The following is a 27,217-nucleotide window of genomic DNA, read 5'->3' on the forward strand; positions in this document are numbered from 1 at the left end:
TCCAAATGGTTAACAAATAAGAGCCTCAGAAACTCTACATAGAACAGATCTCAATTGTGGCAGTATACAATAATCACCATGCAAGCTCTAAAACATCTGGATGTCTTAGTGTGGGCCTGAGCAAGGTTTACAAGTTGACAGTGATTCTAATACAGAGCTAGTACATAAAAACCACTGATATGGATGATCCAGAGAGCCTTTCTCCCTACAGCCTTTTCTGATTAAACAAAACTTTCTCATAGACTCCATAAATTCCTGAATTCACTCAACATTTAGTGAGTTCTAACCAAGAGCCAACTATTAATGCAGGGTCCTTAATCATTATCTGTCTCTGAGATTAAATTCAGGAAACCTATCAGAAAAGAAGACTACTCTTTTAAGAAAGAACACTCTAAAATGTCTGCTTTGATATAATGAGAACAACTAAGAACAGAACAGGAAGGAAGAGCATGAGGAAAAGACTACAGTAAACAAAGACGAATGGGGGGAGAGAAACGGGGAGAGAAGGGAAAGCACATGGAAATGGTAGGAGACCTTCAATGATACATAAAATTATAAGAGGTTATGAGGGGCAAGGGGGAAGGAAAAAGAGGGAGAGAATTGAACAACAGCAGGGGAGGTAGAGAGGGAAGATGGGAGGGGAGGGGAGGGGAGGGGGGATAGTAGGGGATAGGAAAGGTAGGAGAATACAACAGTCACTAATATGGCATTATGTAAAAATGTGAATATGTAACAGATGTGATTCTGCAATCTGTATTTGGGGTGAAAATGGGAGTTCAAAACACAATTTGAGTCAAATGTATGAAAGATGATATATCATGAACTATGTAATGCTTTAAATAATCAATTAAAAAAAAAAGAAAGAACACTCTAGAAATAATATATATATATATATATATATATATATATTTTTTTTTTTTCTACTCTACTCCTTAAAAGAATAATTTGTACCAGCTCCTGGGAAGCCTCTTGAAGATTTTTCAGTCTCTAGCAAAGGTGTTTTCAACCATCTACATTACCTACCACTACCAGCTACAAGTCTCAGGAATCAAACAACTGTGAAGAGGGTAGGGAGTCCCATTCTGAATGAGCACCTGAGGACAAACACTCGCAATCCACAGCTGCCATGGCTCTCATTCTGAGAATTGTACACTGTAGACCTGTCTCCCTCTAAAGATGGATTTAGTAAATCTGGTCAATGGAACTACTACGTAAGAACACCAAATCAGGATTCAGACCAGAAAGAAGCACTAGAGCTGAAAATCAGCTGAAGTAAAAATTCCTCACCCATACACTAAACATGCATACAGCAGAATGAAAACTTAACAAGCATTATCTCAAGAAGCTGAATTTTGATCCTTAAAATCTCATCAAACATAGAAAACTAGTTTCTTCCCTTCGCATGAGAAGATCTGGATAGGCTGTCTATAATAAGTTAGAGTCTTAGCTCTTCATTATTCAGACTCAAGATTATCTGTAAGCAAAACTTCCCAACTCCAAGAACCAGTTACTATATACAAGAAAATTCTAATATAAATTTCACATAGTCTGGCTCTATTTCATTTCCAGGTTCCAGATCGTCCTATCCAAACAGAAGGATACTCTACAGAAGAATGAAGGTACAGTACATGGGCTCAAAGCACTGGCTCTGCAGGCTCCATATTTAATGACCATTCAATCTGGGATGAGTTACTTTACCACATGCACCTCAGTTTCCCATCTGTAAAATGAGGATCACAACAGTACTTACCTCACAGGGTTGTTGGGAGAATTAAATAATGTGAAAAGTGCTTATTTCTAGCACAAAAGAATTCAAAAATGATGAATTAAAATAATGCAGACATGGTTACCTCTTCTCCTCCCTCATCCACGAGTGTCCAGGTCCCAGATGCAGGCCCTGAAGAGGATGACTTCCACTCACTGGGCTTCATGTGGCACATGAACTCTGCTCGATTTCTACAGGATGGAAATTACTCCAATCACATAAACATAGAAAGCTCCACAAGTACATTCTGGATCATCTTTATACCCTAAAGAACTTTTGCATTAACCTAATTTTTAAAATATTTTTAGTTATACATGGATGCAGTATCTTTATTTTGTTTATTTACTTTTATGTGGTGCTGAGGATCAAACCCAGTACCTCACATATGGGAGACAAGCACTCTACCACTGAGCCACACCCCAGCAGCCTGACCTAATCTTCAAACAGTTTAAATTAGTCAATGAGAAATAAGACCTGCTGATAATCAAAGACACTGAAACCCACCAGGCACAAAGGGACACGCCTGTAATCCCAGCTACTAAGGAGGTTGGGGCAGGAAGACCACAAATTCAAGGCCAGCCTCAACAACTTAGCAAGACCCTGTCTCAAAATAAAAATTAAAAAAGGAATGGGGGTGTAGCTCAATGGTAGGGCACTAGCCTAGGAGGCATGAATTCCTGGATCCAATTCCCAGTACCACACACACACACACAAAAAAAAAAAAAAAAAAAAAAAACAAAAAACTAAAACTTCACTGCTTTTGGTAGAGACACCACAACCATTCTGAATTAGCAATGATGAGCAGTTGCAGAAGAGCAGTTACAGCAGCATAACTCACAGTTCAGAAAGCCTGCTGCAGCACCTCCACTCAAACCAGGCTTAAAAGTGCTGCCAGGGAAATGCCTGTCAGAAACATGCCTTACTGAACACAAAAGGGCAACCCTCAGGTAACCTACAAACTTGCTTAGGGCCGAAAAGTACACAAAAATGCAGAAACACCTGTGTGCCAAAACATACTAACACATGCAGAAGCGGCCCCCAACGTAGGCAGTGAGAGCCAAAGTTGGGCTTCCCCAGGCTGCTGGCTGCATTTGAGGAGCAAGATTAACCAAAACTTTTCTTCTCCTCAGTCCTTTGTTCCTCTATCTGCATACTCACTCAGTCCTCTTCAACAAAACCTTTTTCTCACAACTTGCAGCTCCACACCCCTAGTGCTGGCCTTTCAATAGGACAAGCTCCAGTCCTGGACTCCAGCTGCCCACAGTATGAAGTACTTATTCATGACCACCTGTACACATCAATGACCTCAAATTTTTGTCCCTAGAAAATAGCTCTGCTTTCTGTATTTTCTATCTGTTAGTGCTACCTACACCCTCCTGGTCACCTGGACTAGGAAGTTGTTATGGCTAACCCATTCCTTCCCCACATTCTTTGTTTAATCAACTAGTAAATTCTTTCCCAGGAAGATGCCCTTTAGGTTTCCCTCCTCTGTCACACTGCCATGACCCTGATGCAGGCCCAGAGGGAGGTAGGCTTTCCAGGACTCAAGAGCAGGTAGAAGTAACACTGCTCAAGGCCACCTACACAAGGACACCTCCATGGTGGGGGTTGAGTTCCAGAGCCAGGAGAGCCAGATGTCCATAACCACCCAATTAAGCAGAAGCACATACTTTCCTCTGACTCCTGTCCATCCTAATCTTTTTCAGATATAGCTCTTACTCATACTAAAAAATCCTCCTTGCTACAAAGGACAGACCACACTGAATCTAGATTCCTCAGTCTTAATTTCAAAGTCTTCTATCTTCCAACCTCCACCTCCAGCTATTTACCTTTAAAGAAAATTGTAGTTGTAAATGAACATCATGCCTTCATTTATTTTTTTATGCAGTGCTAAGGATCAAACCCAGGGCCTCTCACATGCAAGGCAAGCAGTCTGCCATTGAGCTACAGCCCCAGCCCCGCAGTTATTTACCTTTTATTATCTTCTCTTGCACATGCCTTCACCCCAGCCCAGATGATCTGCCTGTCCTCTGTACAATCACAAGACCTGGGGCGTTTGCTCACAGTGTTCTCCTCACTTACAGATCTCCCAGTGAAAACCAACCTATTCTTTCAACTTAGCTCATCCAACATGGAACCCTCTTTGACTACTCCACTCAGCTCTAGTCTCAATGTTTCTGCTGCAGCAACCCAATTTGGCATTTATATCTCTTGTGTGTGCCCCCCCTACCCCCACACAAGATCTTCTTCTAAGAAATATATCATCTCTTTTAAAGTCTGTGGACCTTTCACAATGACACATACAAGAGAAAAACTCACTCAAAAGAAGAACCCAAAAAAGGTTAATAAGCAGTTAAAAGGGTCATTTTGGGGCCATGGGCATCAAACCCAAATAAAATCTGCAATGTTAAGTTCTAGGCTAATACTTCTCTTAGCAGTTCTTCTTTGCATCTGGACAGATAAGGAAGCCAGTCCTTTGACAGAAAGAAGTCTTTCAATTTCTACTTCACAAAGTTCTTCCACACTTACTTGACAGGAGACATCAGTAGGGCAAGCGACTGCATAAAATGAAAGACCCCTGATGGGTTATTCAACACTTTGATCTGAAATTGGAAAAGGAAAAAGCATACTGTAGAAAATCAATTCAAGTGTTCATAATCTTAGTTCACAAGCACTCTAACAATGAAGCTGCTGTCGAGAGAACAAAACTGAAACTGGCACCCAATCCACGAGAACAGACACAGCTCGCGGGTTATGGCACCATCTCAGCTGTGCTCAGAGGAGAGAAGCTGAGCAGCTGAATCAAATAGCTGTAACAACATGGGATGTTGGAAGTTGTTAAGGCTGACCCATTCCTTCCCCACATTCTTTGTCACTATTCCAATCCAAAGAGACACAAAACAAATGCAAAAAAATCCTCCTTCTCTTTAAAAAGATTCAGACTACTTGCCACTAGGAATACTTAAGGAAAGGAAATATGGACAAGTTGAACTTGCCATACATTTTGGCTCCTACCCATCTACCCATTTTATTGCAATGAGCAATAAAATGACCCAAAGGCAAGCAGCTGAGAGGAGAAAGTATAAACTGAACATGTAACTCCTAAATAGGTGAGGGTTGATCACACAAGCCTGAGATCTCTGCTAGTATGCTGGTGACTTCTGTTTGACCTGCACCAACTAGGATAGGGTGTGATATGGATTAATGCAAAAAGCTGCATAGAGTACAACAGAAAAGATAATTCTGAAATGCTTTCTGCACAGGAGTTTTACAGAATTAACCACTACTGATACTACCAAGCCAGGCTACAACTGAACTTTTGCAATTCCATCACAACTACATCAACTGTGGGTGACCCAAGAAGTTTTGGCATAATAACTCCTTCAAGTATATACTATTTTAAAATTTTTACTTTAAATATAAATAACTCTAAATAGCCTTTTAAAGCAGTTTCTTCAGGAAAAAAAAGTCTAAGAAGACCCCTTCCCACTCCCTCACCTTCAGGAGGCACACATCATACCTGGATGAAAGGAACAGCCCACTTACTAACTCCAGCTGGGCATCGAAGAATATGGTTCAGGAGAAAGAGGTGATCTCCAGGACAGCCAACTCTTTGTAACACTGATACCTGAACAAGAAAGGACTCATGGCTTCACTAGTTTAAAAAAATTCATCTAGAGCTCTAGCATTCACCCAATGTTAAAGTACATGCAATCTTTTTTTAAAAAATATTTATTTTTTAGTTTTAGGTGGACACAATGTCTTTATTTTTTATTTTTATGTGGCGTTGAGGATCGAACCCAGCGCCTGCGCATGCCATGCAAGCTCGTTACTGCTTGAGCCACATCCCCAGCCCCCAAGTACATACAATCTTTAAAGAGTAGCCAGACATAAGATAGACTATTGAGTGAGTTTCTCCCAGAGGCCTATGAATCTATAAGCTCCGTGATAAAAACATCCTAAGTAGTTTCCATGCAGTCTAATTTTTATTTTCTGGCAAATTAAAAATCACTAACATTCCTGGCCACATGTCAATTGATGTACGTCAAGTCATTTAATCTATTCTTAGTTAGTAATAGTTTCCCAAAACCAAATATATATGCTTGGAACATCACCTCAATTTCAAGAATTCTAGAATGAACCTAAAAAACACATACACAAGGCAGCCAGCCCCACTGAAAAAGAGAATCGATTAACGAACACCTACTCCCTCTGTAATAAACCTAACATCATTCCTAAATTCTCCAAATCCTGATACACTTCTTCTTTCTCTTGAAGGTTTTTTTTTTTTTCTTCTCTTGAAGTTTTTTAAGCCACTTCAATGGTGCATACCTGAAACCCAGCCATTTAAGAGGCTGAAGCAGGAGGATCACAAGTTCAAGGCCAGCCTGGGCAACCTAGCAAGACCCTGTCTCAAAATAATAATAAAGGGCCAGAGATGCAGCTCAACAGCACAGGACCCCTGGGTTCAATCCCCAATACCAAAAAAAAATAACAAGTTTTTTAAGTATGACTTCAATTTTAAACATACAATGTCAAAAAGAATTAGCTACAGGGGACTGGGATTAGAACTCAGTTGGTAGAGTGCTTGCCTTGTATGCACAAGGCCCTGGGTTCAATCCCCAGCACCAAAAAAAAAATAATAATAATAAATATATATATATATATATATATATATATATATGAAAAAAATGCTCAATAATGCACTAGATAAATACTTATTACCACATTTATGAGAGAGAAAAAAATGCTCAATAATGCACTAGATAAATACTTATTATCACGTGTCATGATCAAAGAAAAGTTTCTTAAGTTACTAGGGAAATAAAATAAAGATTGTTGTGTCTATTTCTGTTCCCTTACCAATTTCTGCAGCCAGAGAAGAATATCCTCATGGAACTGAGTATCTTCATTTACTCTCCTCGTGAACATGAATAAGACACTAATACACTCCTTCAACTGACACAGATCAGAAGGAACGCTGTCTATCTGTTTAGAAGCTATAAATTAAAGAGAGAATTAAATGAGTCCCACATGAATGGCATTTTATGGGAGAAAATTTTTGGTATCTTTGCTTAAAACAAACCAAACTATTTAAAATATTTAATTCAGATAAAAATCCAAAGAAAAAATTCTATCAAAATATCTTAATTTCATAAACCAGACTCAAAAAAACAAGGGTCAATGTTCGCTCTCATATGTAAAAGCTAGAGCAAAGGGCAGGGGGCAAGAAATTAAGGGTAAAAAGCAGGACGGGAGTGGGGATAGGCTGGATATCATAAAGATATAGGGAACACCAGTGGCATAGAAGGGTTGAGAGGGAAGGAGGAGGAACAGGAGAGGAAGAAATGCTCAATAAAATCTGACAAAATTAAACTATGTGCACAGATAAACAGTGAATTCCACCTTTATGTATAGCTATAAAGCACCAATTAAAAATGAATTTAAAGGCTGGGGATGTGGCTCAACTGGTAGCGCGCTCGCCTGGCATGCGTGCGGCCCGGATTCGATCCTCAGCACCACATACCAACAAAGATGTTGTGTCCGCCGAGAACTAAAAAATAAATATTAAAAATAAAATTCTCTTCTCTCTCTCTCTCTATCTTTAAAAAAAATAATAAAAATAAAATAAAATAAAAAGTTAAAAAAAATGAATTTAAAAAATGAATAAAAGGAAGACCAGTAGAGTAGAAGAAGGGGAATGGGAGAGAAAAAAGGGAAGCAGGGACACTGGGGACTGAAATGGAGTCACTTAAATTAAATTTGTCAAAACGAACCCACCTATATGGATAATTATAATGCACTAATAAAAGCAAAATGAAAAAAGATCTTAATTTCAGGGCTGGGGCTGCAGCTCAGTGGCAGAGCACTTGTCTAGGATGTGCAAGGCCCTCAGTTCAATCTCCACATCACCAAAAAAAGAAAAAGAAAAGATATTTAAAAATTTCTACTAAGTAGTTAAGTATTTCAAAGCAAAGGAAACTCAACTCTATCACAATGTATTAGTTCCTATTTAAAAACCAGCAGATCTCTGGCCTACTCCCAGCTCTTGGCATCCCAAACAAAAACTACATAACTCAATAAGCACATTTAATGCTTAATATATCATATGGCTAAGGCTAATTTTTTAAAACCCAACATAAGATAAAAAATTCAGAACATTATATATCCTCTGCTAAAAATTAAATAAAACAACCCAATAAATTAGACAAGCAAAAACAAAGTGGAAAAGACAGAATGAAAAAAGTATTAGTTTTATATTCAAGTTTTATTTGGACTCCACTTGGTAACAAGCACTAGACTAGAACCCCAAGAGACATTACTGGTAGAGAGGGAGCTTTCTGGAATCCCACAGAGGCAGAAAAAGGCAGCCATGGGGAAGGGAGGCCTAGCCCTGCTCCCAAGAAATATCATTAAGACCGGTCTCCATCCTACACCAGAGGAGGCAAGATAAAACTGCAAATGCAAATGATTCCTTGTTAAGACCAATCCGCACACAGTTAATTCAATCAGGTTATACTCCTCAGCTCTTTTTTCCATTTTAGAACCTAAGAAAGATCGAGACCTTCAATACTTACACACCTCGGCCTTGCTGGTGAACTGCTAAGGACCTCAGAACAGCTGAGCTATTGAGCAATGAGTAGATATAAGACTCCACTTGCAACCTTGAGAGCACAGAAGTGTAAGAATGAAGGGCCAGGGTCTGGTGGAGGTGCTCACATTTGGCATCAAATAGCTTCTTCAGCTCCCCCAGTGCATTTTCACTCATCTCTACTCTCTGGTATCGATGATAGCCAGAAACTTTCACTTGATCTGCACAGATACCCTATCAGTGGATTAAAGGGTAAAATATGAAAACTGTTACTCTGCATTGAAGCAATCAGGCAGCAGGTAGAAGATACACAGGCTTCAGTACCATTTTCAAAGAGTTCATAATGGTGGTGCAGGGACAATGATACTGTGTAAAAAATAACACAAGCAAATACACCACCATCTGCCAAAGAGTATAAAGCAATCATGAGTTCAGAGATGGACGGAGTAACCCTAAGTCAGTGGGGAAAAGTGCAAGAAAACAATAGAGCCTGTCCCTAAGACTCTCACATGACTTTACCTTCTATTTAATGAACATTGAAGTCAACATGATGTCCCCTTGACCTCAAAATCTCTTTGGATCTAGCCCCATTCTTCTTTGTGTTCAAAAGAAACCACCCTCCTTCTTTAATACTAACTCCTCCAGCTGTGTTCTTGTTTCTATCCTTTCTTTTTCAATATTTCCAATGTTTCTCTCTCCACAGTCTCCTTCCTATCCTCAAAGAAAGTTACCCAAGTCTCCCAGTGAATGAGGGCTATGGAATGAGAAATCACCTGTTTCTCCCCTAGTACCTCCTCCTGCTTCCCTCCAAAGTCAAGCTTGTCAAGAGTGGAGTGGTCTTCTCTTCCTTGCCATCTCTCCAAGGTAACTATGAAATGGATTTCTTATGGTCACCTTGGACTCCAAAGGGTTACATCAAATGGACTTCCCTGTTCTCAGCTCCTCTCAAGCCTGATATTCTCCACCCATTGAATGTTCATGGGATTATGTCAAAGATCTCAAACTAATGGTCCATGGGCTGAATCTGACCTGGACACATGATTTGCTGTGGCTTAGACTGCACATATGTTCATGTGTTTAATTAAGTGCCAACACTGCCAATTAGGATCTTTCACACAAAAATGTGGGTTTCTAGCTTTTCTGGTAAAATCGTGAAGATGTGGCAATCTTGGACCATCACACTCTCAAAGCTACAATCAACTAGAACTCCAGGACAGCTGCCCCCTTGAGACCAGGCACAAGCTTTCCCAATAACCACTGTCCCACTCAAAAGCTTCATTCCCACAGGTTATACATCTGTCCCTGTAGTATGTGACCTTGTGATCCCTGTATTGTCAACACTCTGGGTTAAGACAGGATCAGCATGGGTATGCAGGCCCGGATGGCATCAAAAGAATAGCAGGTCCACTGCAAATTCCCCAGGCTCTTGAAAGCTGTACAGAACAGTAGGTAAAATACCTGTACAGACAGCTGTTCCTCCTTAAAGTGCCAGAGTCGACTTTTAGCATTTTGGCAATCAGACGTCAGAGTAAGTAGCTCAGCTTCAGCCAGCAGCAACTGCTTCCTACATCGTGAATAGTTCAAAAGTAACTCATAAAATTCATGCCTGTCCTGATGAGCCAAGCTGTCAAATTCTTCTAAATATGACTCAACATTCTCTAGCCATGAACCAGGCTCCAAGATTTTCAGCTGTTCTTTAGTAAATGGTACCAGTTCTGGCTGAGATGGAAGTTCTGGATAGAGTCTCTCACTACAAAGTAAGGGTTTCACTGCCACCAAGGCTGGTGCCTCTCCAGCAATTTCGGTTGGCAACTGGGGATACAGTTTCTTCACTCTGGGTAGCTGAGACACTTCTCTGGCTTCATAAGAACTCTGAAGACCAACACTTTGAAGCATCTCTGAAGAACAGCCCAGGGCTTGTTTATCTTCTTTCCTATTCTGAGTTTCTCTGATTTGTATATTTTCTATTTCCTGATGAATAGAAAAATCAGAATGCAGTGTGCTTTCTGAAGGTCCACATGGTACCAACGTGTTTTCCTCTACTTCTGTAACACTCTTGGGGGTTTCTACTTTAGTTCCAACATTGTCTCCTGAGTTCACCTTCAGCCTGATTTCATCATTGTCATCCCTGATATAAGTTCTGGACTCTTCCCCTTCTTTAAGGGACTGTGTGTTACATGTCAGGGATCCTTCACTGCCTAGAGTCAAGGAGGTGAGTGGTACATCAAACATTTCACTTTCATTTTGTCCACTGGCATCACTATTGAGCTGGGATTCAGTTAACACCTTTAGATGGTCTCCTTTGAATTCACAAGCTAGAGTAGGGATTTCCTGCTCTCTGGAGGTTTTTGGAAGAGAGATTTCATCAGACTCCTCCGTCCGAAGGGTTTCATATTTCTTCTTTTCCTAAAAGCAAGATTTATAATGTGAAATATTTTATAACAATAATTGATGTGTTTAGTGTAAGGAATTTTGAAGCCTAAAATAAAATCTAAATTTTATCATTTAACAAACAGATTCTAAATTCATTTTATAATGGATGTATTTCATTTTTTATATTACCTAATTTTGAGTGAGTTGAATTTGGAGATTCACTAATCTAATCCGAAAAGAAAGCTATCAAAATAAGCAGCAAATTATGATCCAAACATGAAAGAAGAAAGTCTTAACTGGATTGTCCACCATTCTTTTTTTTTTAATTTGAAAATGGTCTTTATTTATTTATTTTTAATTGGTTGTTCACAACAGATTGTCCACCATTCTGCTACAGGTTAAGTAAAACAAAAGAGTCTCCAACTATCTTAGGCCACCAATATGTTTGTCTTCATCTTCATAAACATGTTAACTCCAAACTCAACCAGATGGGCTCAGACCACTCAAGCACCAAATCAAACAACCACAGTATTAGATTACAACCTACAGAATAAAATAAATATCCATGAGCCCATACTGACATAATTACCTGGATAAATAAATATGTAAACAAAATTGGTGGGAAGTGAAGCTCTTCCATATAGAAGAACTCCAATAAATATAGAAGAAATCAATAAACATAGAAGAAATGCAAAAAAAAATAGGAAAAGACCATTAGGGAATTAAAGTATAAGCTCAATGGTACAGCAACTGCCTAGCATGTGTGAGACCCTAGGTTTGATCTCCAACACCATAAAAAAAGGAAAAGAAAAAAGAAAATCACCATTAGAACGCTATGGTTATATTAGTCCACTTTCCACTGCTTTAATAAAATATGAGAGAGTAAGTAATTATAATTTATTTAACTGACAGTTTTAGACCTTCAAAAGCATGAAACTGGATCTGGTGAGAACCTCACACTGGCTCATCACATAACAGGAGCCCCAGCAAGAGCAAAAGATCACGTGGTGAGCCAGAAGCCAGAGCCAGGCTCACTCCTTTTATAACAACCTTCTCTTAATTAACAACCAGGGTCCCACAAAAACTACACCAAGGACACCCTACTAGGTCCTACCTCTTAAAGGTTGCATCATCTCCCATATCACCAAGTAGGGACCAAACTTCCAACACATAAAACCATGTCCAAACAACAGCAATGGTAGTAATTGCAAGATCGAACCAATGGATGTGAAAGTGAGTAAGCAAGAGCTTAACCAGGAACAGGTCATTTGCATATCCTCAAAGCCATCTCCTCCCAAATATTTAGTGATTACAAAGGGAAAATGATATATTTCAATAGAAAACTCTGGCAAACAAAAACTTAACCAAATAACCAAGGTTAGCATCACTAGTAATACGTAATACCATTAGATATTCACTGATAAAACATCCCAAGAAGGACTATTGCTTCAGTGATGTCCTACTACAATCTCAATCTATCATGAGCAAATACCAGATGAAAACCCAAGCTAAGGGACAATCTACAAAATAACTTAAGTGTTATGGTCATGAAAGATAAGACTGAGTAACGGTCAGATAGAGGCAACTAGAGATAAAACAACCAAACACAATTTGAGATCCTGGACTGAATCCTGGAACAGAAAAAGGACTTTAGTGCATGTGTTTTTAAAATCCAAATGTGTCTATATTGCACTAAAGTTAATATCTTGGTTTTGATAAATGTTCTGTGCTATAGAATGTACGGTGATATAAGATAATAACTCAAGTGGATGTTGGGTAAAGAGCATATGGACTCTCTGTATTATATTTACAACTCTCCACTAAGACCAAAATTATCTCCAAAAAACATAAAAATGTTAACCATTGAAAAAATAAAACAATGGTTTAAAAAAAAAAAATCTCCAGCATTCACACACCAACTAGGTAACATAGGAGGCCCAGCTGACTAACAAGAAAAAATTATGGAAAAATTTTAAGTAACTGTTAAAAAAAAAGTTGCTACGTTCAAACAAACTAAAAACCTGACTAAAATTACTCAAATCTTCCTTTGGCTATGAAATTTTAAGGAAGAGAGTTATACAAGTTGTCAGTATTTTGTTTTGTTTTTGGTACTGATGATTGAACCCAGGAGTGCTCCACCACTGAGCCACACTCCTTCTCTTTTTTATATTTGATTTAAAGACAGGGTCTCACTAAATTGTTTAGGGCTTCACCAAGTTGCTAAAGCTGGCTTTAAAACTGTGATCCTCCTGCCACAGCCTCCCAAGCTGCTGGGATTACCAGTGTATACACCGTGCCTGGCTTTATTTTTTAAGACAGGGTCTCACTAAGTTTCTCAGGCTGGCCTCAAACATGCCATCCTTCTGCTGCAACCTCCCAAGTTGCTGGGATTACATGTGTGTGCAAATGTGTCCAGCATGATGTTAATGATTTTGTATTTTTGTGCTCTGAATGTCCAACAAAAAAAAAATTGACAGTTGAACAGTCAAAAAAGTAGGGCCTTTCCATGTTAGGAAAAAAGATAAATGTTCTTGAAATGGAATTTGAGGTCAGTCTGCTAAAATGACCAAAGCTGCCAAACATTTACAAGTGTAATGATTCAAGACTGAAAGTGCCTCTCCAAAATTACTTCACTCCACCCTGTGAACGTCTGGATATTAGATTCAGACGTCAGCCATATAATGTGTGTCTGATACAAATCAGTTGGTTAAGCTGTCTAAAATCACAAGTAATAGGAAAATATGAGTGTTAATTAGAAAATGAAAAAGGAGGCTGGCTCACTTTGTCAAGTGTGATGTTTAATACACTTATTAAAAAAATAAACTTATTTCTCAGACTGGGAGGTCAAAAAGAAAAAAATAGAAGGGAAAATAGTTACTAGAGTGCAAGAAATGTTGGTGTACTGATCAGGGCAGAGGCCAATTTTAGTAACTGGGACAATTAGAAAATAAAATTAATAAAAAAATTTCACTCTCAATAACACAAAAAAATCAAGTACTTGAGGATAAATTGAACAAAAGAAGTAATATTTGTACTCAGAAATTACAAAACATTATTGAAAGGAATTAAAGAATATTTAAATGGAAAGGCAGTCCACGTCTTTTGCAATATTAAGATGGCAATACTCCTCAAGTCCATCTACAAACTTAACACACTTCCTCGCAAAATTCTAGCTGCCTTCTTTTAAGAAATTGACAAGCTGATCCTTAAAATTTACACAGAAATGCAAGGAAGCCAGAATAGACCCAAAAATCTTGAAAAAAAAAAGTTGGAGAATTTATACTTTGCCAAAACCTACTACAGCCAAGCATAGTGGCGTACACCTGTAATTCCAGCAATTCAGGAGGCTGAGGCAGGAAGGAATCGAGTTCAAAGCCAGTCTCAGTAACCAGCAACTTATCAAGGCCCTAAGCAATTTAACAAGACCCTGTTAATTATTATTCAATAAAATATAAAAGGGGCTGGAGATGTGGCTCAATGATTAAGCACCCCTGGATTCAATCCAGGTACTAAACAAACAAAAGAAACCTACTACAAAGCTACAGCAATGAAAATGGTGTAGTGCTAGTATATGGACAAACAAGCAGATGAACAGAACAGAACTGAAAGTCCAGAAAGAAAGCCTTGTATTTATGGTCAATTAACTTTTAACAAGAGTGTCAAGATCATTCAATAGGAAAAGAATAGTCCTTTTAACAAACAGAGCTAGAGAAACTTGGTATTCTCATTGCAAAAGGATGACTTTGGATTCCTGACTTATAGACCAAACTTAATCAAAAAGATTCACAGACCAGAGCTAGGGATGTAGCTGAGTGGTAAAACACTTGCCTCGTGCATAAGGCCCTGAGTTTAATCCCCAGCAACACCAGCCAAAAAGAAAGAAAGAAAAAGGAAGAGGAAAAGGAGATTTGTCTCCTGTCTGACTTTAAAAGGAAAGCAAAGGAAACAGTCCAACAGAATAGGAGATGATGTTTGCAAATCAAATAAGAACTTTATACTTTAAGTATACAAAGAATTCTTATAACTCAGTAATAAAGACATAAAACCCAATTTTTTTATTGGTTGTTCAAAACATTACAAAGCTCATGACATATCATCTTTCATAAATTTGATTCAAGTGAATTATGAACTCCCATTTTTACCCCAAATACAAATTGCAGAATCACATCAGTTACACATCCACATTTTTACATACTGCCATATTAGTGACTGTTGTATTCTGCTTCCTTTCCTATCCCCTACTATCCCCCCTCCCCTCCCCTCCCATCTTCCCTCTCTACCTCATCTGTTGTTGTTCAGTTCTCTCCCTTGTTTCCCCCCCCTTTCCCCTCACAATCTCTTATATGTGATTTCGTATAACGTTGAGGGTTTCCTTCCGTTTCCATGCAACTTCCCTTCTCTCTCCCTTTCCCTCCCATCACTCGCCTCTGTTTAATGTTAATCTTTTCCTCATGCTCTTCCTCCCTGCTCAGTTCTTAGCTGCTCTCCTTAAATCAAAGAAGACATTTGGCATTTGTTTTTTAAGGATTGGCTAGCTTCACTTAGCATAATCTGCTCTAATGCCATCCATTTCCCTGCAAATTCCATGATTTTGTCATTTTTTAGTGCTGCGCAATACTCCATTGTGTATAAATGCCACGTTTTTTTTTATCCATTCATCTATTGAAGGGCTTCTAGGTTGGTTCCACAGTCTAGCTATTGTGAATTGTGCTGCTATGATCATTGATGTGGCAGTATCCCTATAGTACGCTCTTTTAAGGTCCTCAGGGAATAGTCTGAGAAGGGCGATAGCTGGGTCAAATGGTGGTTCCATTCTCAGCTTTCCCAGGAATCTCCATACTGCTTTCCATATTGGCCGCACCAATTTGCAGTCCCACCAGCAATGTACAAGTGTACCCTTTCCCCATATCCTCGCCAGCACTTATTGTTGTTTAACTTCATAATGGCTGCCAATCTTACTGGAGTGAGATGGTGTCTTAGGGTGGTTTTGATTTGCATTTCTCTGACTGCTAGAGATGGTGAGCATTTTTTCATGTACTTATTGATTGATTGTATGTCCTCCTCTGAGAAGTGTCTGTTCAGGTCCTTGGCCCATTTGTTGATTGGGTTATTTGATATCTTTTTGTTTAATTATATAAAACCCAATTTTAAAATGGGAAAAGAGCCGAGCGCAGTGGCACACACCTGTAATTCCAGCAACTTGGGGGGCTGAGGCAAGAGGACCACAAGTTTGAAGCCAGCCTCAACAACTTAGCAAGCTTCTAAGAAACTGTGAGGCCTTGTCTCAAAATAAAAAATAACAAGGGATGGGGATGTGGCTCAGTGATAAAGTGCCTCTGGATTCAATCCTGAGTTCCAACAAAATAAAATGGGAAAAGGATCTGAATAGGTACCTCTTCAAAGAGGATATGTCAATGGCATATAAAAAGGCACTCAACATTATTAGCCAATAGAGGAAAGCAAACCAAAACCACAAGATATAGGACAACTACTGTAAAAAGTCAAATAAAAGGAAGTGTTGGCAGGGATTCAGAACATTTAAAACCTTCCTACACTGAGGGTGGAATGAATGAAACACGAGGTGGCCACTATGGAGAGCAGGGCTGCGCTGGCTGCACCCTGTGACTCCAAAACCAGCTGAACTATGAACTTCCACCAGGCCAATTTATAGTATGTGAATTTTATCTCAACAAATCTGGTATAAACAAAGTGAGTTAAGAAATGAATGAAAAGTAAGCAAGCATAGAGTAAAATGTTGAACAGATGGAGTTTTATTTAGGGTGTTAAACACTAACACTAAAGAAAAAAAAACAGAGAAGGCAGGGACCTGGAAGCTGTCACAGGATGGGTCACAAAATTCTTGTATGGAAAACTACACCTCCCCAACTCCAAGGCCACCCTAAGGTTTCTCCCCCAGCCTGTCCCTCAGGCAGTTTTACCTTCCCTCTGGCCCCCTACCACTTCACCCTACCCCACCCTGCTGCATCCTCTCCCCAGCTCCAGGGATGCCCCAACAATTTCAACTTCTTCCTATCGCCCTAACCCTCAGAGTGCAACTCTACCTTCCTGGGAATAACCATAACCAAACTGATAGCAATAGTAAGGCAGTTAGACAAGCAAGAAAGAGATTTTTTTCTAACCCTACTACTCTACCCGGACAAACACAGAAGTCTTTGTCTAGGTTTTTATTTCCCCAGAGAGTGGAACTCACTTCTTTAAAAAGCTGAACCAAAGAAAACTCCACCTTGGCCTCAGTTAGGGAAGTTAGTCTAAGGAGGGGATTAAACCAGAGGTGCCCCAAGACACAAGGTCAGGAAAAGGAGATTCCTTTGATTCAAAGAATGGATCTGTCAGCCCAAGGGAGACTGATAGCAGAGGGATGGGCAACTGCAGGAAACACAACTATCTAAGCAGATGACAAAGATCTGACTCTGCTCCTTCAGAGATCCCAGGGATAGGGACATGACCTCTGGAGTACACAGGGAAAGTAAGGGGATTTGCTATGATCTTCATCAAACATTAGTGCCTCCAGAGTGATGATGAGGGCTCCCTGTGGCTTACTTCACTTTTCCAAAGAACAAAAAGGGAAACAGATCCTGAATGGTCCCCAAGCCTCCAGTCTCTGCTCCACCACAACTCATCCCAAATACAATTGTAAGACTGGTCTCCCTAGAACACCACTCTGAAAAACAAAAACGGTCAAATCAACTCTGTCACTGAGTGCCCTCAATGACTCAGCTACGATTCTGTCCCAAGAGAAGGCTTCCCTTGGAATTTCTGCAACAGGTCCTTACCATCAGGCCCAGGTCCTGCAATATCCCATGTGGTTATTTATCTTTATATTCTGACTCCCCAAATACAACACAAGTATCTACATGACATGGACTGTATTTTAGGTCTCTTTGAAACCTATCTACTACTGATTTTTGACACTGTATTCAGTAATAGTTAAGATAATAGCAATAACCTGTAATTCATAACTACCTACTCATGCTGGACTCTGTCCCAGGTACTGGCATTCTAAGATAACGAAATTATTGAATTATCCAACAAATATTTACATCAACCATGTTCTATGGCACGTTTAGAAGTTCATTTTTATATGATTTTCCAGACTCATATAAAAGAAGATTCAATAAATTCAGAACAAAGAATTTTCATTCTGAAGTGGAAATCTATTTTTATACTTAAAATGTAAAATTCTATTTCATTAAATTTTTTTTGAAAAAGAAAATCTGCCTCCAGTTATTTTGCCTTCTTAAGTACAGATAATGATATAGGACACATTATATATAATAATCATCATAAACTGTGAAATAAAATCCCAACTCTTTATGTATCAACTCAATATATTATCAAACCACCTGTTCACAAATCTGTACTTATATAATTCTAAGCAAAAGACATTTCTTATAACTAAAAATGACCAAGGATATTAAGAAGAATCTATATTTCTTTACTTTTTCTTGGTATCAGGGATTAAACTCAGGAGCACTTAACTACTAAGCCACATCCCCAGCAATTATATTTATGTACTAAATAAGTACATTTATTTATTTTGTAGATAGGGTCTTGCTAAATTGCTTAGGCCCTCACTAAGTTGCTGAGGATGGCTTTGAACTCGATATTCTCCTGCCTTAGCCTTCTTTACATCTGACCTCCACATAAGTTACATACAGGTAAAGAAACAATTTAAAAGTCATTTGACAGGAGAAAGAACAATCAGGAAACAATATAGAAGTAGAAGAGACAAGGATAAACATAAAAAAAAATTCTTAACTATAATTAAATACACCTTGGCATATAAGTGTATGGGGGCAGGGAGCTAAAGAACATACAGACTGTTAAACAACAGTTATCTCCAACACATGGAATGCTGGCCATCTCATCTCTGGGGCGTACATTTCTGTGTGTGAAGTGTATACACTGATACATACTTTTGTGAGCAATACTTTTGTGAGCAATGAGAAAAGTAGTCATTAGTTATCATTTTTATTTATTTATTTTGTTGTTGTTGTTGTTGTTGCTGGGGATTGAACCCAGAGCGCTCTACCACTGAGCCACACCCTCAGCTCTTTTTCTTTCTTTCTTTCTTTTTAATTTTGTTTGTTTTTGTGGCACTGGGAATTGAACCCAGGGCCTTGTGCATGCAAGGAAAGCATTCTACCAACTGAGCTATCTCCACAGCCCTGTAAGTAATCATTTTTAAAAGTCATTTTTAAATTCTGAAAAACAAATGAGAAGTTTCTATTTATTACTTGCATCAAACTGCATTAAGTAGAACTACAACTCCTTCCTTAAAAACAATGAGGTACTTTGTCACCAACATGATGGTTCAATTTTTCATATTTTATAGTATACTTATAACTAAATTATTTTAAGGGCAGAGTCTGCCTACCATTCATGCCTCTATCATAAGACTTAGCACAATGCCTGGCACAGAACAGATTTGAAAAGGGGGGGGGGGGGGGGCTGGGGCTGTAGCTCAGTGGTAGAGCACTTGCCTAGCATGTGTGAGGCATTGGATTCGATCCTCAGCACCGCATAAAATTAAACAAATAAAATAAAGGCATTCTCTCCATCTACAATTACAAAAAAGAATTTTTTTAAAGACAGTGTTTTAAAAAATGAAAAGAAAAGAAAAAGGGGAAGAGGCAATGTGTGGTGGTGCATGCCTGTAATTCCAGTGGCTCAGGAGGCTGAGACGGGAAGATCACGAGTTCAAAGCCAGCCTCAGCAACAGCAAGGCACTAAGCAACTCAGTGAGACCCTGTCTCTAAATAAAATACAAATAGGGCTCGGGATGTGGCTCAGTGGTTGAGTGCCCCTGAGTTCAATCCCTGGTACAAAAAGAAGAAGGGAGCAGGGATGGACACTCTAGTACTACTACTATCACATCAATGCTCTCAGACAAATTTCACCAGCTCCTTTTGGGATACACAAGAAAGCTACCAAGTAGGAAAGCTTGCAGAGAATGGGAACCACACACTTCACTCTGAACACTCCTCCTCCTGGGCTGCCACTTCTCCAGTGCTGCCCTTATTAATCTTAACTTCCTGTGTCAGCAACATCTGGCTTGCCTGATCTCTCCCTCCTCCTTCCCACACTTTCTTCGCTCAGCTTCTAGGGCACTACACTCTCAGTAGAGGGCACCAGGAACACATCCTACCAGGATGGCTGCACCTCTTCTCCCCAACCTCTTAAAATAGGAGTGTCCCTGAGTTCAGTTCTTGTCACCTTTTTAACTATAATCATTCTCCAAATGACCTAATTCAGATTCTGGCTTTAAATATCATCTATTTGCTAATGACTTGCAAATCTCTTTCTCCAGCCTGAAGCTCTCTCTAGTAAAATTCACATACCCAACCCTACTCTCCTGGTGAATGCCGAAAATTAACACATCCAAAACACATCTAAGCTTCCCAGAAAAACCTGTTCTACCCTCTGTGTTCCCGACAGTTTCTACTCACATGCCACATCCAAACCTCAGCAAATCCTCTTGCCTCTCGGATTTGAAACACTTCCTTGCACCTTAGCTACTATTACCCTGGTCCAAGTTATCATTCCCTCTTGCTAGGATGGCTTCAAGTCTCTTGAATGGTCTCTGTACTTCTACCCCAGCCCTTACAACCCATTCTCAACAAAGAAAACACAGTGATCCCTGAGAGCTTTAAATGAGGTCACATCCCTCGTCTGCTCAAAACTTAGGGTGATTCTGTTCCTGACAAGGACCTATCCTTCTGACCTCAATTGCCATCACTCCCCTCACCGTGTAACAACTTTACTCCAGCTGTTCCCTCTGCTGAAACACTCACGTGCATAACCCACATGACAAAATCTCTTATCTCTTACACACCTTCACTTAAAAGTCACCTTCAGTAAGACCTACCCTGCCTACCTATTTAAAACTGTATCCCATACTACTTCCTCACCTGTACTCCCCAACTCTTTACCTGTTCTTTTCTTTTCTCCACAGCATTTACACCTACTAATGTGATGTATACTATATATGTACATATATACACATACACAAGTATATGTGCATGTGTATACACACACAAACATACACACACACACATTCTGGTGGTGCTAAGAATTAAACCCAGGGCCTCGTGCATGGGACAAGCACTCTACCACTGAGCTACATCCCCAGCCCTGGTATATTTTAATTTTTATGAGGTTTGGTTTTGTTTTGCTTTGCTTTTTGTCAGTCTTCTCCCTCAAGAATAGAAGCTTCATAAAGGCCAGTTCTTTGAGTTCTTTCTCTTTTTTTACTCCAAGTGCCTAAAACCATTTCTGGGACACAACAGATGATCAACAACTGCTTAACATGTGAATGGACATTAGGAGACACAAAATTAACTAAGTCATACTACACAGCATGCCCCAATTCAGTCTCATATCCCCTCATGGTGGGGAGGGACCAGAGGTAGAATTCAATGCCTAAGCAGGGAGCAAAGGGATGGCGATTTAATGATCTTCTGGTGTCTGCTACCAGCTTTCCAGGAAACCTCTCAGTCCCTCCTTAGCAATTATTAGATGCTCTTACTATTAATAAGTTGTTGGTATTCAGAATTTAATATTAACTGTAAAAATACTTTCTATAATTATGAAATCTGCTACTCCTGAAGACTAAAGTTCAAATCTAAGAATTTACTTTTCCTGACCCAAAATTCACCAAGATCAAGGAAGTCAGGGTCCTCAGAGTTGGGAGATGTTTTAGCAAAGAAAGATACTAAAAATGAAAATGTTATTTGAACATTATCTAATGTTATCTTTAAGGTACCAGGTGAAAAACACCATACACCTAAAGGCAATGTAGTGTGAGGTCACCTACTAGATGATTAACATTGAGGAATGTAGGTCAGCAGCTGGGTAAAATCCAGAAGCCACTCAAACTAAAGACAATAGCACATGACACTATCCACTTGAGCTGTGCCTTGAAGCTACTTTATAGCTCTGTAAACAGTGGCCAAATTGTATCACAGATGGAAAGGTTTCATTAATAAAGGACTATAAAACAATGATGAACCACAATCAGCATTAAGAAAGGCATCTACTTATTCTAAAAGAAGAGTTAGTTTTCTTAAATTGACAAGAGTTCTTGCTGGTGGTGGACTTTTTCTATTTATTTTCTTATACCATCAGAGGAAATTTACTAGAGTGAAATTGAGTGACAAAGGTTAGAAGTATACTTCAATTCTGGCATTTATTTCTTCATTCCACAAACATTGTTCACCAGGCATGGTGGTGCACCTCTGTAATCCCAGCACTTTGAGACTCTGAGACAGGGGAATGGCAAATTCAAGGCCAACCTCAGTAATTTAGCAAGACCCCATCTCAAAATTAATTGGGTATCAGGGGTGTAGCTCGAACAGTAGAGCATCCCTGGATTAAACACCCAGCCCCACCCCCAACACACACACAAATTATCAAGTGACTTCAGGAGTTGTGAAGGGTACTGGGAACAAGACAGGTCCCTCCCTCAGTGAGTTCACAATAGAAAGGAGAAGACAAATGTGGCAAAGTAACTACAAGTGAGATGAGGGACACAGAAGGGGGGCAAAGTGTTACTGAAGGAGAGAGTAACATGAGAAGGCTGAGGAAAAGCTTTTCTGAGTAAGTATTTAAACTGAGACATCATAAATGAGCAGTAGTTGGCTACATGAAGAGGGCCTAGGATTGGGGTGTCAGGGAAGAGAAAACAGCATGTGCAAAGGCCCTGCAGCAGGAATGGATCATATGGTTGAGAATCAAAAGAGAGTGGTAATAGAACTAAAGCTGAGGAGGAAGAAGGCCAGATCATGCATGGATTTAATGCTTTTAACTCTAACCCCTGGGAGATGGGAAACCTAGGAAAACTTTTGATCAAACAAGCTTGTTTAGAGAATGGGCAGCAAGAATGAGTGTGAGAGACTAATTCAGCAGAAATCCTCTTTGGAGAAGGGTCATTATAATTAGAACACAGAAGAATGGGCAGAATGAAAAGAAGGGAAATATAACTGATAAGATTTAGTGACAAATTAGATTTACAGGGCGAGGAAAGAGTATGTATCAAAGATTTCTGGTTTGAAAAACTGCCTCTGAAATGAAGGTTTCTTCATAAACTTTATTATTATTTTGTTTATGCAGTACTGGAGATTGAATCCAGGGGCACTTTGCCACTGAGCTACATCCACAGCCCCCCTTTAATTTCATTTTGAGGCAGGATTTTACGAAATTGCCCAGGCTGGCCTTAAACTTGCTATGTTCCTGCCTCAGTTTTCCCAGTTGTTGGGATTATAGGCATGCACTATCACACCTACTCCTCCTCATTTTTTTTTATACTGGGGATTAAACCCAGGGCTACATTAAACCACTGAGCTACATCTCCAGCCCTTTTTATTTTTTATTTTGAGACAAGATATCACTAAATTGCTTGGGGGCCTCACTATATTGCTGAGTATGGCCTCGAACTTGCCATCCTCCTGCCTCAGCCTCCCTAGTCACTGGAATTACTGGCATGTACCACTGCGCCCAGCTCCTCTTCATAAACTTTTAACAGTTAAGAAAACAATCTATTGAATGTTTATCTAAGAAATATGTCAATATTTTTGTGGAGGGATTCAAAAGCAGACACTTTTCAATTTTTTAATTTGGAAATTGTTTTAAACAAAATAACTTGAGAATCCTCTTTACTGATCGTTTTTAAACATTTATAATGTTCTACAAATAGAGACATCTAGACATGATATGAAATAATTATTAAGCTACTGATTGAGAATCAGAATTTCTGACTTACCTGAGTTCCATGCTTACTGAATGACTCTGGACTATCATTTAAACCATCTATGATTTAGTTTCATCATTTACTTGAGGAGAAAAAAGCATATATATTAAGATTTTAGATTCTACTCTCTACAGACAACTGATGTTCATATGTTATGTACTACTTACTCTATTTTAATTTCCAGGGACTTTATGCATGCCTGGTCAATAAGTTTTCTCTTTCTTTTATGTGTAGATAGTTCTCTACCAATCTACTACAATGTAAAGTTATTTCTCTTTAAAGTATTTCTAAAATGAGGTACCAAAATGGCTTTCTCAGTGAGTGACTCCTGACAGACCTGGATGCACTGATGTGCCTAATTCCACCACAACTTTTAAGAAGACATCACAATGAGAGTGATCCACATAAGTCATTTTCAGTAAATAAGACAACCATGTAAAACCCTGTTCCCATGGGTGGGGAGGATCAGATTATGGCATCATGCTTAAGTTACACCTGCTCTGGAACACCCACTACTTGGAAAGAACATTTTCTGTAGTTGTAACACCATCCTCTTTGCTTCGTTTATATAAATTGCTTCAGGTAAGCCAAATTATCTAGGTCCGGCCATCTAGGAGTAGCATTTAATCTATTCAGTGTAAAAAAAAATATATAGGGACAAAATGAAAATCCAAACTTACACCTAAAAACAGAACAAATCAACTTAAAACTACATTAATAGCAGATGTACTCTAAACCAGGAAACTCGAAAAACCCAAATAAGTTCCTACTATGTGAGTCCTGCCTGGAGCTAATTTCTAGTCCATCATAAAACAATTGGGATAGGAAGAAACAGCAGTACCACCCTGAATTTTGAAAGTGAAGAGGACTGACACATCACTACAGTCTATTTTATATCTGTCGCTACCCATAAAGCTCAGACAGAGGATACTGTCTCAATGTGGAGGAGAGGTCTCTCTCCTCTTTGTGAAAGGAGAGACTAACAAAAATCCCACGTTACAAAAAAATAAAATGAAATAAATAAGATGCAATTAAAAGGGGGTGGGGAGGTGTTTCACAGCAGGAATCCAAACCCTGGTGAGAAAAGTCAAGAAGGGAGCAGAAAAGCAAGAGCTGGGTAAGATCAGAGGAGGAGAAGGCGAAGTGGGCTCCTGACAGTGTGGCAGGCGGAGCTGGAGGAGGAATGGAGGTGCAGGGCCGGTGTCAATGAGTGGTGGGATCAGATGCTGGAAGCGAAGGATGCAGAGGCTCAAGGAATGGGAATAGAGTTGGCTCGAGAGGCCCAAGGGAAAGAAAGGAGGCAGCGCACTGCCAGAGCCTCGGGAGGGAGGCACGGCTCCTCACCTTGGTTTTTGTCCGGCTGGCCTTGGCCTTGGCCCGGCGCTGGGGCTTCACCGCCTCGGCCATAGACACAGCCGAGACTCCGTCGCCGTTTGTTTTTATCAAAGCCCTGTTCTTCACGCAGCCGGGCCAGTTCCGGCCTCCCCGCTGTCACATGATTTAATCTCCACCACTCCCAGGCAGGAGGCGGCAACTCCGAGGTTCTAAGGGCCGCAACGTGGGACAAACCAGTCTGGGACGCTTTTGCGCTGGGAGAGAATGGCCCCGCCCCCTTCCTCTTGCCTAGACTCCACCCACTGTTCTGGCAAGCCTGCGCCGGCTCCGGCTCCTCCCTGCGCACGCGTACTGTGGCCGTTCCGGGCCCTAGCTGTGAACTCTCTGGCCTGGGAGTCCGCTGTGTTCACCTGGCTCAAAGAAACCAGGATCTCTTTGGAACCCGAGTGCTCTCGCCTACTTCGCCCAGGTTGACTTTAAGAAGTCGGAGGAGGGCGCTTGTCAATCTCTTTTTTTTTATCCTGAAATAATCAGATCCAGTTAAATAACTCAAATCTCTTCACTGCACTCCAGGAAAGAAACGTTGATGTCCATTAGGAGTGCACTTAAATTTGCTCTTAGAAATGGTAGTACTTGCCTTTTGAAATGTCAGGAGGATTAAATGGGCTAATTGCGAAAGGTATCTACAGCTACAGGCATCTCAATAAATGGTATTTATTCATTATCATTGCCATAGAAATTCCAGGCTGGGAAAAAAGACATATCCTCCAAAAAGAACATAAATAAAACAAATAAGACTCATAAAAGTACATTGTATATTTTCTGGCTAGGGTTGTAGCTCAGTGGTAGAGCGCTTTCCTTGCATGTGTGATGCACCGGGTTCGATCTTCAGCACCACCTAAAAATAAATAAAATATTGTGTTCATCTACAACTAAAAAAAAGTTTTTCAAAAAAGTATATTGTACACTTTACATACTTTGCTTCATTTGAAAATTCCAGAGGTGAAAAATTTGGGCCCATCTCCTTCTCCTAGCTCTATGATTTCTCTTTTCCTAAGCATTTAGTACCTCTTAAAATTCTATAGAATTTGTTTTTATGTTTATTATTAGTGCTTGGCAGTCCTCTTAGAATGTGAGCTCCTCAAGGGCAAGGTTCTTTCTTTCATTCCTTGAATGTATCCCAAGGGTGTCTAGAAAATTGTCAACACAGACAAGATTCAGTGAATCCAGCAAATGTATCTGACCTGTTCTGTCTGGTGTTGGAATTACAGTTGAGATAGACTGTATGGGAAGAGAAAAAAAGACTATTCACTCATCCATAGCACACTCTAGAGTGAAAAATCCAGGAATATAGCATGGGAATTGGAAAGGACTTCAGAGTACAGTCTGTATGATGTCTTGTTTGTGAGTTAATCATATGAAATTCAGTTTGTGGGGAGTTGTTTTGTTTTGTAGCGGTGTCGAGGATCTAACTAAAGTACTCTGAGTTACATCCCCAGCCCAGTTCTCTATGTTTTGATTCCAAATCTTCAACAGCAACCAAAATATTATCAAGCTACCCAGAATGTATATTTGTGTATCTTAGGGTTGGTGTATACAAATCCTTAGGGGATTGATTCCAGGATTCCCTTTCCCTTGTGACCTCTATACCCTTCACACTTTAGCCCCTCAGACACCAAATCTGTGGATGCTCAAATCCCTTATATAAAATGGTATTGTATTTACATATTCTCCTTGCTCTTTTTTACTTTATTTTTAATTGACATATAAAAGTGCACAGATTTATGTTTTGATACACATATACACTATGTAATGTTCAAATCAAGATAAGTGTGGGAAGTGATGGCACTTGCCTATAATTCCAGCAACTCAGGAGACTGAGGCAGGAGGATCACAAGTTCCAGGGCAGCCTTGGAAACTTGGTAAGACCCTATTTCAAAAAAAAAAGGAAGGGAGAAGAGATGAGCATGTAGCTCAGTGTAAGGTACCAGTGGGTTAAATCTGCAGTATAGGAGAAAAAATCAGGGTAAGATTTTTGAGATGTTTGATGTTTGAGATGTCAGGAGTATTAAATGGGCTAATTGAGAAAGGTATCTGCAGCAACAGGCATCTCAATAAATGGTATTTATTCATTATTATTTCCATAGAAATTCCAGGCTGGAAAAGAGACATATACTCCAAAAAGAACATAAATATCTATCTTCTCAAACACCATTTTTTGTGAACACATTCAAAATATACAGTTTATTATTTATAGTCATCCTACAATGCAGTAGAACACCAGAACTTACTTATTCTATCTAACTAAGTACCCATTGATTCACCCTACCCGATCATCCCTCCCTGAGCTCAAGCAATCCTCCTGCCTCAGCTTCCTAAATAG

General features: G+C 39.5%; 1 protein-coding gene across 3 annotated transcripts in view; it reads right to left on the reverse strand.

The window, feature by feature from the left end:
• EPG5 (ectopic P-granules 5 autophagy tethering factor) overlaps positions 1-24,981 on the reverse strand; it is a 96,684-nt gene extending 71,703 nt beyond the window's left edge. For 2 of the 3 annotated variants that reach the window (XM_081263070.1, XM_081263069.1), the window contains exons 1-7: positions 24,844-24,981; positions 9,816-10,763; positions 8,348-8,591; positions 6,629-6,765; positions 5,286-5,393; positions 4,295-4,368; positions 1,851-1,956 (exon numbers count right to left, since the gene is read on the reverse strand). In XM_081263070.1, the coding sequence (XP_081119196.1) occupies positions 1,851-1,956; positions 4,295-4,368; positions 5,286-5,393; positions 6,629-6,765; positions 8,348-8,591; positions 9,816-10,763; positions 24,844-24,906 (1,680 nt within the window). In that variant the 5' untranslated portion in view covers positions 24,907-24,981. Of the gene's footprint in view, positions 1-1,850; positions 1,957-4,294; positions 4,369-5,285; positions 5,394-6,628; positions 6,766-8,343; positions 8,592-9,815; positions 10,764-24,843 lie in introns of those variants that run through there. The other variant, XM_081263071.1, reaches the window with a different exon arrangement.
• Positions 24,982-27,217: the final 2,236 nt, after the last annotated feature.

This window comes from Spermophilus citellus (assembly GCF_964194105.1).
Source record: "Spermophilus citellus genome assembly, chromosome: 12".
In the NCBI taxonomy this organism is placed as follows: Eukaryota; Metazoa; Chordata; class Mammalia; order Rodentia; family Sciuridae; genus Spermophilus; species Spermophilus citellus.